Genomic DNA, 12092 nt, shown 5'->3' on the forward strand with positions numbered 1-12092 from the left:
GGAGCTATGTGTATATGCGTCTTTCTACTCCGCCATCTTGGCTCCGCCCCTGGGATTTTTTTTTTTAAATAAGTTCTTGTGTTATTATGAAATTCCAAGTCTACCAGAAAAAACTCTCACACACTGTGATTGATGTTGTGCACAAAGTTCTCCTGGTTCTGCTCCTTTCGCTCAGCATCAGATCATATAAGTCCCTCTAGGCCTCTCTGAAGTCTTCTTGTTCATCATTTCTTATGGCACAATAGTACTCCATTACATTCATATACCATAATTTATTCAGCCATTCCCCAATTGATGGGCATCCCCTTGACTTCCAGTTTTTGGCAACTACAAAGAGTGCTGCTATAAATATTTTTGTACATGTGGGACCCTTTCCCATTTTTATGATCTCTTGGGGATACAGTCCTAGTAGCGTTATTGCTGGGTCAAAGGGTATGCACATTTTTGTAGCCCTTTGGACACAGTTCCAAATTGCTCTCCAGAATGGTTGGATGAGCTCACAGCTCCACCAGCAATGAATTAGTGTTCCACCTCTCCCACATCCTCTCCAGCTTTTATCATTTTCTTATTCTGTCATGTTTGCCAATCTTATAGGTGTGACGTGGTATCTCAGAAATAGGATTTTTAAAATAGATTTTTTTTTTTACTTTTAAATATTTGTTTTCAGTGAGAGTACCTGCAATTGAAAGTACAAAAAAAACCAAAAGCCATCACAAACATGTAAAGTTAATCAAAACAAATTTCTACATTTGCGATGTCCAAAAATATTTGTTTCATTTTGCATTCTGCATTCTTCACCTCTCTATCAGGAGGTGGTTTTTCCTTATTTCCTTAAAAGTTCTCTGGAACTTTTCCTTAAAAGTTCTCTGGAATCCTGTTTGGTTACTGAACCAATAAGGAGAGTTCAGCACAATAGTATTCCATCACATTTATGTACCATAACTTATGCATCAGTTCTTCAATTTGTGGACACCCTCTGCCATTTCAAAGAGAGTTATAAATATTTTTGAATACCCTTAGGACCAATCCCTCCCTTAATCTGTCCTCCTTCTAAATCTCCCTTTCCCCTTTCCACCTTTTCCTCCTGTTTTCCTGCTGAGTGAAATACATTTCCATACCCAACTGTGTGTGTTCTTCTTGTTTTTGATCAGTAGTGATTAGAGTGAGGTTCAAATGTCAGACATTCCACTTACTACGTCCTCTCTATTTGTGTAGATGTCTACTTATGCATTCTCATTATGTAAGATAATTTTCCTTAACTTTCCTTTCCTTTCTCCTTGAGTGTATTCCTCTTTCCTGCTCTTTCTATTCTTCTCTTAAGATCATCAAGATGGTAGCCCCATTGAGCTTGTCTAGTTGGACCCTTTATGGACCCTGATGATGGTAGGGTTGAGAAGGGGACACATCTACTTTATCTGTGCTTACCATTATTCACTCATATTTATATTTTGCGTTGCCCTTCATTCCTGTGTTTAAACTTCAAAATTTTTCCACAACATCGGTGTTTTCATCAGGAACACTTGGATTCCTTATTTCATTAAAGGTCCCTCTCCTCCCCCCTCCACCTCCAGCATTATACTCAGTTTTGTTGGGTAAGTTATTCTTGATTGGAAGACCATATCTTTTGCTTTCTGGAATATCATATTCCAAGCCCTTGGTTCTTTTATAGTGCTTGCTACTAAATTGTCTATGATCCTGACTGCAGCTCCTCAGTACTAGAATTCTTTCTTTCTGGCTGTTTACGGTATTTTTTCTTTGACTTGGAAGCTGTAGATTTGAGCTAAAATGTTTCTGGGAATTTTCATTTTGGGGATTCTTTTAGGAGGTGATGAGTGGATTCTTTCTAGTTCCACTTTGCTCTATGTTTCTATGACATCTAGGCAGTTTTCTTTCAAGATTTTGAAATAGGATGTCTAGGTTCTTGTTTTGATCTTGGTTTTTGTGTAGTCCAATGATTTTTAAATTTTTTCCCTCCTTGATCTGTTTTCCAAGTCAGCTGTTTTTGCTATAAGATGCCTTACATTTTCTTCCCTTCCTCCCTCCCCCCAAGCCTTTTGACTTTAATGTTTTTTGTTGCCTCATGGAGTCATTGGTTTCCATTTGATCCATTCTCATTTTCAGGGAGTTTGTTGCTTGGGTAAGATTTAACACTTCTTGTAAGGGAAGGCATGAGGATGTGGGAGAATCAAAAAAGGCTTCATATAAAAGGTGGGGCTTAAGTTGTATCTTGAAGGAAGGAAGAAAGAGATGCTATGGGGCAAAGGTAAAGAGGGAGGCACTCTGAGGATGAGGGTTAGGGTTAGTGCTTGTTGAAAGTGCAGGAAAGGGAATCATATCTGATGAGGCTAGAAAGATGGATTGGAGTCAGGTTTGAAAGGCTTTAGAAGCCAAACAGAGTTTATATTTTTTCTTAGAGGCTGACCATAGAGTTCAGGATGGCTAGGTTAAGGGTGGGACTTGTAATTTCATTTGTCTAGGAAACTTCTAGGTGAGGAAACTTTCTAGCAATGCAGGTTGAGACCTTCTGTGCAACTTTTAGTCTTAAAAAATTGTGTAGAGCACTGAAAGGCTAAGTGGTTTGCCTAGGGTCACACACTCAGAGGTGGGATTTAAATCCAGGTCTATCCTGGATTCAAAGTCAACTCTTTATCCTCTACAACATGTTACCCCAGGGTTGGGTAGAAAGGTAGGAAAAGCCATAATGGCTGATAGGTTGGGAAAATAGGGAAAGATCAAAGGGCTAGAGGTCATAATGAGGTAAAAAAGCAGATGCAAGAGGAGTGGAAAAGGTAGGAAGATCAAAAATTGAATGAAAAAAATAGGGCAGCTAGTAGTGCAGTAGATAAGAGTCCCTGGAGTCAGGAAGACCTGAATTAAAATTTGACTTCAGACACTTGACACTTATTAGCTGTGTGACCCTGGGCAAGTCGCTTAACCCCAATTGCCTCACCAAAAAAAAAAAAAATATAAGAAAAATGAGTATTTTAGTTCAGTATCAGGAAAGTGATAGAGTTTCTTGTGATACTGTTGTTTAAGATGTGAGTGGTTGAAGTGCAGGTCAAGAGAGCTGAGTATGTTGAAGAATTCTGGGAGCTGGGCTTCCTAAGGGCCATTAGTATCCACAGTGAAGTCATTGAGGATGATTTAATAGGAAGAGAAACAGTGGGTCAGGTACTAAAGCCCCTGAAGAAGAGGAGAGAGTCCTGGAGGCAAGGAGGTGATTGCTAAGAGGTAGAGAGGTTGTTATAAAAAGAACGACATACCTTTCAAGGAAGGAAAGGGTTTTGAATGATAGTGACATATTGAAGGTCTAGGAGAAATAAATAAATGGTGGTGTGCAAGAAGCACCCTGACTCCTCCTTCCAGCCCTGTCATTCACGGGGAGTGGGAGAAGAAGCAGTCTCCATTGGAGAGGATTGTCAGGGAGGGAATCGGTGTTGTCAGGGAAAAAGCCAGGTTCTTGTTAAGGCGGGCCGCTGGAAGGACTGTTTGTGGACAAGGTGGGGGATGGAGAGCTCCCAGTAGAACAGACATTTCACAGGGCACAGTAGAAGGGGCGAGGGCAGGCGCGGAGTGGGTGGAGCAAGCCCAGGGAGGCTTAGTGCCCATCGATCGCAGGCAGGAATGAGAAGACCGGAGGATATAGACGGGGAAAGTTCCGGGGAGAGTGATGGAGGAGATAGGATGGTAGAAGGTAAGCTTGAAGAACATGTCAGATGTGGAAGGATGGGAGTCCCTGGGGCTCCCAGATGTTCGGGTAAAGGGTGGGCGGTGGTCCACATGTTCCCTTCTGACTGGAGGTTGGCCCCATAAGACTGTACAGCTGCAGCGGGGTCTGGGGGTGAAAAGGAAAAGGAATGGGATCCCGGTGGCTTTTAGAATTGGCTATGGCGACTCGATCCTGGATTGGGGGGGACTCGGTAGACCCCCCTCCCCTCCCCCTCCCCACCCTCACCCCCGGATCCCTCCACATCCTTTCCTCCTCCCGAGCTGTCATCCTCGGGCTGCAGGCGGAGCTTGCCGCGGCTCTTCGCGTCCAATCGTAGCGTCGGGTGGGGCTTGAGGCTGTCTCGGCCCGCTACCCGCAGCCTGGGGATCTCGGTGCGCTCCCCACCTGCCCGCCCGCACCGGGGAGCGGGGGTCGGTTCGGCGACCGCCCGGAGGGGTTGGGGGGGCAGCGGTGCGGGCGGGGCCTGGAGGCGTCGGAACCCGGCAGCGCCTAACGTGGCCGGGAGGAGAGCAGCCCAGCCAGGTGCGGGGGAACCTGGGCGAGCTGGGCGGGGGCTGGGGCTGGGAGGCGGGTGCGGGACTGGCGGGGGCGCCCCGCCTCTGCGCCCCCATGCTCCGGGTCTAGACCATCCATCATCCCCTCTCTCTCCTCCAGCTTCCACCCGAGGCTCCCTCCCTTCTGCTCTCGCCGGGGGGAGGGGAGGCGAGGCTGCAAAACCATGCGGTGCTCTCCCCTCCCCCTCCCCTTTCCCAATCCCCCCCCTTTCCCAATCGCCCCCCTCCCCACCCCATCGACTCTCAGGCTGACCTTTCTCCCATCCATCCATCGAGACCTGATCTCTCCTCAATAGCCCACAGGGAAGACAATTTTTCCCTTTCCCAGACCCTGGCTTGACCCACTGACCCACCCCTCCCATTTTACCCCAGGAATAACTACACCCCCCAGGATGTTGCAAAGGAACCAGAAATTGCTTCTGCAAGTGGCCTCCTTGCTCCTCTGTGCTTGTGCCGGTCTCAGACTGCTTCTGCCCCGGTGGTGAGGGGCTAGGGCCGCCGCATGAGGGGTGGGGAGCTTGGGGGGTGGGGGAGGAGAATTGTTCATATGCCTGTAAAGATACAAAGTATCTTTGATGTACAAAGATACATCACTACCAGGCCATGAGCTGGAGCTCCTGGATCAGGGCAGGTGCTTTCCTAAGCATAGGGCAGGAAGAAAGATGTGTATGTGTGCGTGGGTGCTCATTGGACCTCACCCTAACCACCCCTTGTTCCCTGTTGACTGATCAATGATCTCTGATTTTTTTTTTTTGTCTTTCACTTTCTCAGCCTGGAGCCAACATCAGGCAGGCCCTGGGGTGAAGCAGGTGGCCAGCCCTCTCCTGAACCAGTTGGAGAGAGCACTTTGGGGTCTTGGTCCCAGAGGTTGACTGGGGAGGTTCCTCGAAGAGATCAAACGGGAGTGATGAAGGTTGTCCACCTGGACATGAAGGGAGCTGCTCCCAGGGTATCTTATCTGGAACAGGTGAGGCAGTTGACTGGGATGGCTGAGCCACCTCCACTGATGAGGGACAGGGTCTGGGAAGGGGCAGTGCTGAAGGGGTGTGGGGGTGGAGGGTGATCCCAGGAGGGCAAAAGGAAGACTCCAAGTTCCTCTGACCTGTTACCCCTTACTCTGGTTCCTCCCCAGCTGTTTCCACTTCTGTCCCGGCTTGGGGCAGATGCTGTGCTGATTGAATATGAGGACATGTTCCCTTTCCATGGGGAACTGGAGTTGTTACGTTCACCCCACTCCTACAGGTGGGAAGGGGGTTGGGTGTATGGGAACTGATGGAGGAATGGGGCTGTGGGTTTAGGAGTCCCTGAGATCTGAGAGAGGAACTCGATAAGGCAATGGGATCAGTCTATGGGAGCTGAATTAGATGTGGAGGGATGATTACAACCATGGGATTCAACAAGGGAGGTTGCCCAGGGATTTGGGATCCTCAGTATCTAATAGGGGAAGGAGGTCAGGTCTGTAGGGTCTGAGAGAGGGAGGAATCTGTGGAGTTTATTGAAGAAGGCTGGCCATGAGCTGGTGGGAGCTGGGAGTAAGAGTAGCAGGGGATGGGGGCCATGACGATGGGGCTACTGGGGGCCTGATAAGGACCCTGGTATCCTCAGTAAGCATGACATTGAACGGATACAACAGTTGGCGGCAGAGAACCACCTGGAGGTGATTCCCCTGGTGCAGACATTTGGCCACTTCGAGGTACCTGCCCCAGCCCATGAGTCTATTAACTTGACCTCAGAATCCAACAATTAATCCTCCTCCTGGCACATAACCCAAACCCATAACCCCATAACTAAGATCCTCCCATTTTAATCCTGACCAGGGATCCTAGGAGCCAGTGATTTTTCAGGGTTGGGAGATGATCCCAGGAGGGTAAAGGAAAGAGTCCACATCTCTCTCTCTGACTGTCCCTCCTCACCCTGGTCCCCCCAAGGTGTTTCCACTTCTATCCTGGTTCAGGGCAGATGCTGTGCTGATCAAATATTAGGACATGTTCCCTTTCCGTGAGGAACTGATTATTGCCCCCTAAATTCTCAGCTTTTCTGATCCCCTTTTCCCCTTCCCCCTTCATTTTGGTGTTTCTCAATTCAGTTTGTGCTGAAGCATGAGAAGTTCTGGCCCCTGAGGGAGGTGGATCGTTATCCCAGCACCCTGAATCCCCATGCAGCTGGGACGATGCCGCTGCTCAGGACCCTCCTGGGCCAGGTCTTAGACCAGCATCCACACACTCGCTGGCTACATGTGGGAGCTGATGAGGTCAGAGCTGGGAGAGGGAGGAGAGATGGGGGAGAGTCCTATAGGGAGCTGTTGGAACAGGCTTTGGGGTCTTGTCTTAGCTGATCCATCTCCCCTTGGGATGCAGGTGTTCCACCTGGGTGAGGGTGCAGACTCCCGTGCCTGGTTACTGCGCCAGGGGGAAGATGTCGGTCACATGTACTTGAACCATGTTCGAGAAGTCGTGACCTTCCTGAGCTGGCGCCACCCAGGGCTTCGACTCCTACTTTGGGATGATGTGCTTCGAAGACTCCCACCCCGGGCTGTCGAAGGCAGGGGGACCCCAACCCTGGGACCCCCCAGTTTCTAGAAACCCTGACATTCCCTCACTGGCATTCATCCCTCAACTTTGGGTTGAGGGTCTGGGTCCCCTCCCCATCCCAGAGACCCTGGACTTCCCTCATTGACTTTCATCTCCCAGTCTTCCTGGGTTGGAAGATGCTAGGAATGCTACCAACTCTGGGACCCTAGTATCCCCCTTCCCAACATGGAGACACTGATCATTGATGTTCTTCCCACAACTGTAGAAGTCCGGAGTCCCCTGATCCCAAAGAGCTTCTCTCCTTGGCATTCATCCCCCAGCCCTGCGACCCCTCCTTGCCCCCAGTATCTGGAATACCCCTAACCCCAAGATCCTGGAAACTCCTATTTTAAAGGCCCTACCTTTCCCTCAATGGCATTTGTTCCCTAACCCTAGTATCCTGGGATGCTCCCATCCTAAAAAACATCTTCTGTCACTGGCAATTGTCCCTCAACCCTGGAATCCTAGGGTCCCCCCATATCAGACCCTCTGACTTGGCCTGGTTGGTGTTCATTCTCTGGATTCTGTGCCTTTGGCATCCTGAGATATTCCCATCCTACAGACCCTGATATTCCTTCATTAGAATTTGTTCCTTAACTCTGAGATACTCTCCTCTTCTCATCCCCGGGACTCTTCTAAGGCCTTTCCATGCCCAAGGACTAGCTATGGAAGGACCTCTCACAGCCCAGGATAGCTTGGACTAGTCGGGGGTGGAGGGACAAGACCCAGATATGGAGGAATCTTTGGCATGTTTTGTCCCTGCCTTGGGGTTGGACTCCTCAGCACACTTTTACTAGTCTTTCCTGTTCTCCTAGAATCGGGGATCCCTCAGCTTGCAGACCCTATGATGTGGTTCTATGACCCTGACTTGGACACTGACCAGATTGGTGAGCATATGGCCTGTCAGAACGAGACACATTCCCTGCTGCCCTGATTGTTAGGTGGGCCAGGGCTGACCTGTGGCAAGCTCTGTTGCCCTTCCTTACCCTGGGCTACTAGGCCAACGTGAGATCATAAAGGTGGGGGTGGGCTGGATGCTCCTGGATGAGTGGACCCTCCCCAGGCCCCTTGATAGCTGAATCCTACTTCCCTATGCCTGCTTTCTAGGTTCTTATACACCTTATGTTCCCTCCCACCCTCAGGACGGATCATTGCTAAATATGCAGAAAGTGGCTTCCGCAGTGTGTGGTTTGCTAGCTCCTTCAAGGGTTCCACAGGCCCAGCCCAGATGTGGACACCTCTTAGTCATCACCTGAGCAACCAACTGTCATGGCTCCGTGTGCTCCGAGCCCTGCAGGCTGCCTCTGCTGGCCCCCACATTCGGGATGCCCGCCCTATCCGCTGCCAGGGCATTGTTCTGACTGGTTGGCAGAGGTGAAGGCTTGGGCTGAGGGCTGAGTGGGGTGGGATGGGGTGAGGATGGGAATCGGGCAGTCAACAAGCTTTTAGGAAGCACCTTCTACAATATGTCAGACACTGTACAAAGTAATGAGCATACAAAGAAAGTTAAAAACATGCAAGAAACTTACATCCTAACGAGAGTCTTAGACACACCTCTGGATCTCTCTCTTTCCTCTTCCTCTTTTCAGGTATGACCACTATTCTGTGCTGTGTGAGCTGCTTCCTGTGGCTGTTCCTTCCTTGGCCATCTGTCTGCAGACCCTAGTTGATGGTATGGTTTTTACTCCAGGGTGGTCATTCCCAAGATGTTGGAGCTTGAAGGGAATTTAGAGACTTTCTCATCTCGATACCTCCTGTGTATTTCGAATGAGAGGCCTAGGACTACTTGGAAAAGTTTTGGGAAAGGAGGCCTGGATACCATCTGGGACTTTATGCCTTCCTTCCCTATCTCCTCCCCTCTCCCCTCCCATTCCCCTCCACTCCCACTAGTTGGTTTTCTTTCAGTTCCTTAACAGGTATGGGAAGATACTAGGTAGCCTTGAGGATTTGATCATAACCATCATAACTCATATGTCTGTGGTACTATAAGCTTTATATAACAGTTTACTCGTAAAAACCCTGTGAGATTGATTGCATAAATATAATTATTACCATTTTACAGAAAAAGAAACTGAGGCTGGTGTTAACCATCAGCTTGGCCAGCCAGGGAGAGGGAAGACAATGCCCAAGAAGGTGTGGTTTCCCTCTTTCTGTACCTACTCTAGAGGAGAAGTAAGGCTGGTGACCTGCACAGCCCTCTCACTCAAAACAAAGTCAAGTGCAAGTCATGTCATCATTTCTCTGATGGCGTGGTCTTCTTTGGCAACAAAGGACAAATACACCAACAACGTACTCTGGACTTTACCATTCTTAGACAATCAGACAGCTGCTATTCACAGTGACTTTCCCAGAGAGAAGAAGGAGCTTGCCTATAGTCATGCACTGAATTATATTCTAACCCCTCTGGTTTGGACAGGGTGACCCATCTGGATCACCTGTTTTTTTCCCCTCTTTCCTTCCATTAGGAGAGTTCACCGAGGTGACCAAGAAGACAGTCATGGAGCTGCTGGGCTTTCAGACTATCAACCTGGAATCCAGCACCTGGTAGGGAGGTCACAGGCCAGACTGGGGTATGGGGTCCCTAGTTAGGGCTTTGGGAAGGGCTCTGCATGCCAGCTTGGAGACCACTGCTTAATGACAACCTTGTGCATGTTTGGGGAGGTCAGGGCCCTAGGAGAAGGGTTTGGGGAGGAAGGAAGTTGAGAGGGGACGGGGAGGTCCAGTTTAGCATATCAGTCTAAAGTCTGGCCAAAGACCACCCCCTTTCCAGTCTAGGCCCTGCTTGATCTTCCCTTCCTATCCACAGCCAAGGAGATGGTATGTTTCCTGGGGCCGAGGTCTATCACCTGGTGGAACAAGTCAAGGATCTGAAGGAGACTGGGCTGAGGGCTCTGGAGGAGGATAGGTACCTTCTACACCCACCCCTCTGACCCCCCTCCCCCATCTGTTTCATGCAAGAGAGAGCAGTTCTTGGTGCCTCATTCCTGAGAACCCTTGAGGGGAGGATTTTGAGAAATGGAGGGTCTGTCCTTCAACTCCCCATTTTCCTCTTAGTACGTGCAGAATGGGAGGGCAGGGGATGTATGACCAGTTGCTGAAGTACCCCCTTTCTGCCATTGTGTACCCCTAGCACAGCTCAGGGCTGGTTCAGCCCTTACCATCGTAAAAATCGATTTGGGAATCCACAGAATCTGGAGGCCTTTGGCCGAAAACTGACCAAGTGAGTAGCATGTTAGAGGAAGGGATGAGGAGGGCTCTAGGATGCTGAGGCTGACTCCTCAGGATTTTCAGAGGGGAGTGGAGAGTCTGAAGCTGATGTCCATGGGGTGAGGGAGAACTGACTTCTGGAGGCTGGCGGGGGGAAGATGAGCTATGGACCTCTTCATTTCCTTCCCTCAGGGTCTCTGAGGCCTGGGAGAGCCTGCTGCCAACCCTGCAGATGCATTTAGGAGTTGTGTTCTACTCTAATACTGTGGATGAATGGTTGGAGGAGTATGTGTTACCACAACTGGAACCCTTGAGGGCTATGGTTCGAGATTACCAGGAACTCCTCCAGCTGAAAGGGAAACCAGGAGGGGCCCGGCCTGGAGAGGTTGTGTTGAACCCTCCAGTCAACCCTACCCCAGGCCCTGGCTTCCGGGGCCCACGTTCCAGGAGGGAGAGTCCAGGTGATGGCTCATTTGGGGGCTGAGGTCCACAGTGGTGATGGGCTTTCTCTGAGGGAGGTGGGAGTATAAAACTGACTTTGAGGATTAAAAGCTATTTTCTTAAATGGGCTCCTAAAGAATCTTTCTTTTTTCTTTTTGAGGGGAACTGAGAGTGGATGAGGAGGGGTCAGATTTGAGTCAGTACATTTTTACCTAGCCCTCTATGATCAACCACTCTAGAGAGGAGACTCAAGGAATCACAGAATTTTAGAGTTGGAAGAAACCTTCCTCAATTGTGGTGACTTAGAATTCAACATAATATTCTAGGTATGGTCTAATTGGAGCCAAATAACACTCCTTATTCCACAGGTAAGGAATAGGAAAATAGGAAACTGGGGAGGGGAAACACACTTAAGAGAACCACATTGGTGTAACTGAAGGATGGATGATCCATCTCAAACAAAGGCTATTGGTGCTCCACATAGAGTGGATTTTACAAGTGATGCTACCTCAAAGAGATGACTCCAGAGCGTGATTTTGAAAGATAAGTAGGATTTAGAAAGGCATCAAAGTAATCAAGACCTCCCAGGTATGAAGAGATCCTTAGAAAAGAGGCAGGCATGAGCCTGGAGGGTTCAGAAATCATGGTGCCTCACAAATTGGAGACAGGTCATGGGGGACCCTGAATGACAGTTCACACTTTGTCCTTAGGGCAATGGAAAATGATGAGGAGAGTGATAGGAAGATTGACCTGGCAGTCACTGTATCATAGGGGTTGGGGATTTGGCCTTGAATCCAGAAAGACTGGAGTCCAGTTCCTAGCTGACCCATACTAGCTGTAGTGACCCTGAGCAAGTCACTAAACCTCTTAGTGCTCTAGCATGTCTCTAAGACTTGAAGTTTCAGAAAAAGTGCCAACCTGCATGGGTAGAGGGAATGACCTTATTCAGGAGTTAGAGGAATCATAGGTCCATTTACAGACTTCTAGATTGGTCTCGTTGAGAGTGAAGGAGGAATGAAAAGATGCAGATCCGGAAGCAACTTCAGAGGCCATTCAATCCAACCCACTCTGTCCCTGTCCCTATTCCTAGGTAGAGGATGGATCTGAGGGAAGAGCTCAAGTCAGAGAGGTGAGTCAGCAAGATGGCATAGTAATGAGAAGGAGACATGACATGAGCTTGAACTAGAGGAGAGGATGGAGGGAAGAGATATCATGGAAGTAAAATCCACGATTGGTTGTAAGAGGTGAGGAAGGAATCACAGATAATATTCTGGTTTCAAACTCCAGTGACTAAAAGGATGGTAACACTATTGAAACAAGGAAGTTGGGAAGAAAAGTCACAGATCTGGGGAGGAAAGTTAAGTTTGGCTCTGAATGTGTCAATAAGTATTAGTAAATGTTAGGCACTGTGCTACACCCTGGAAACACAAATACTACCAGGAAGAGCAACAGCCCCTGCTCTCAACGAGCTTTACCTTCTTTTTGGTTTTAAATAGTATTTCTCCCCCTCCCCCATTACATGTGAAAACAATTTTTAACATTCTTTTTGTTTTGAGTTCCACATTCTGCCCTCCCCACTTCCCTCTCTGA

General features: G+C 48.8%; 1 protein-coding gene across 3 annotated transcripts in view; it reads left to right on the top strand.

Annotated features, from left to right (window-relative positions):
- Positions 1-10630, top strand: part of LOC140498236 (hexosaminidase D-like) — a 40268-nt gene extending 29638 nt beyond the window's left edge. Inside the window, exons 1-14 of one of the 3 annotated variants that reach the window (XM_072599470.1) lie at positions 3542-3694; positions 4657-4765; positions 5056-5251; positions 5417-5526; positions 5890-5977; positions 6371-6535; positions 6642-6825; positions 7670-7741; positions 7997-8228; positions 8444-8526; positions 9320-9398; positions 9661-9759; positions 9985-10074; positions 10254-10630. In XM_072599470.1, coding sequence (XP_072455571.1) covers positions 3625-3694; positions 4657-4765; positions 5056-5251; positions 5417-5526; positions 5890-5977; positions 6371-6535; positions 6642-6825; positions 7670-7741; positions 7997-8228; positions 8444-8526; positions 9320-9398; positions 9661-9759; positions 9985-10074; positions 10254-10545 — 1869 coding nt within the window. In that variant the 5' untranslated portion in view covers positions 3542-3624 and the 3' untranslated portion in view covers positions 10546-10630. Of the gene's footprint in view, positions 1-3388; positions 3695-4656; positions 4766-5055; positions 5252-5416; positions 5527-5889; positions 5978-6370; positions 6536-6641; positions 6826-7669; positions 7742-7996; positions 8229-8443; positions 8527-9319; positions 9399-9660; positions 9760-9984; positions 10075-10253 lie in introns of those variants that run through there. The other 2 variants (XM_072599472.1, XM_072599469.1) reach the window with 2 other exon arrangements.
- The last annotated feature ends 1462 nt before the right edge of the window (positions 10631-12092 follow it).

Source organism: Notamacropus eugenii, chromosome 1, assembly GCF_028372415.1.
Source record: "Notamacropus eugenii isolate mMacEug1 chromosome 1, mMacEug1.pri_v2, whole genome shotgun sequence".
Classification (NCBI taxonomy): domain Eukaryota; kingdom Metazoa; phylum Chordata; class Mammalia; order Diprotodontia; family Macropodidae; genus Notamacropus; species Notamacropus eugenii.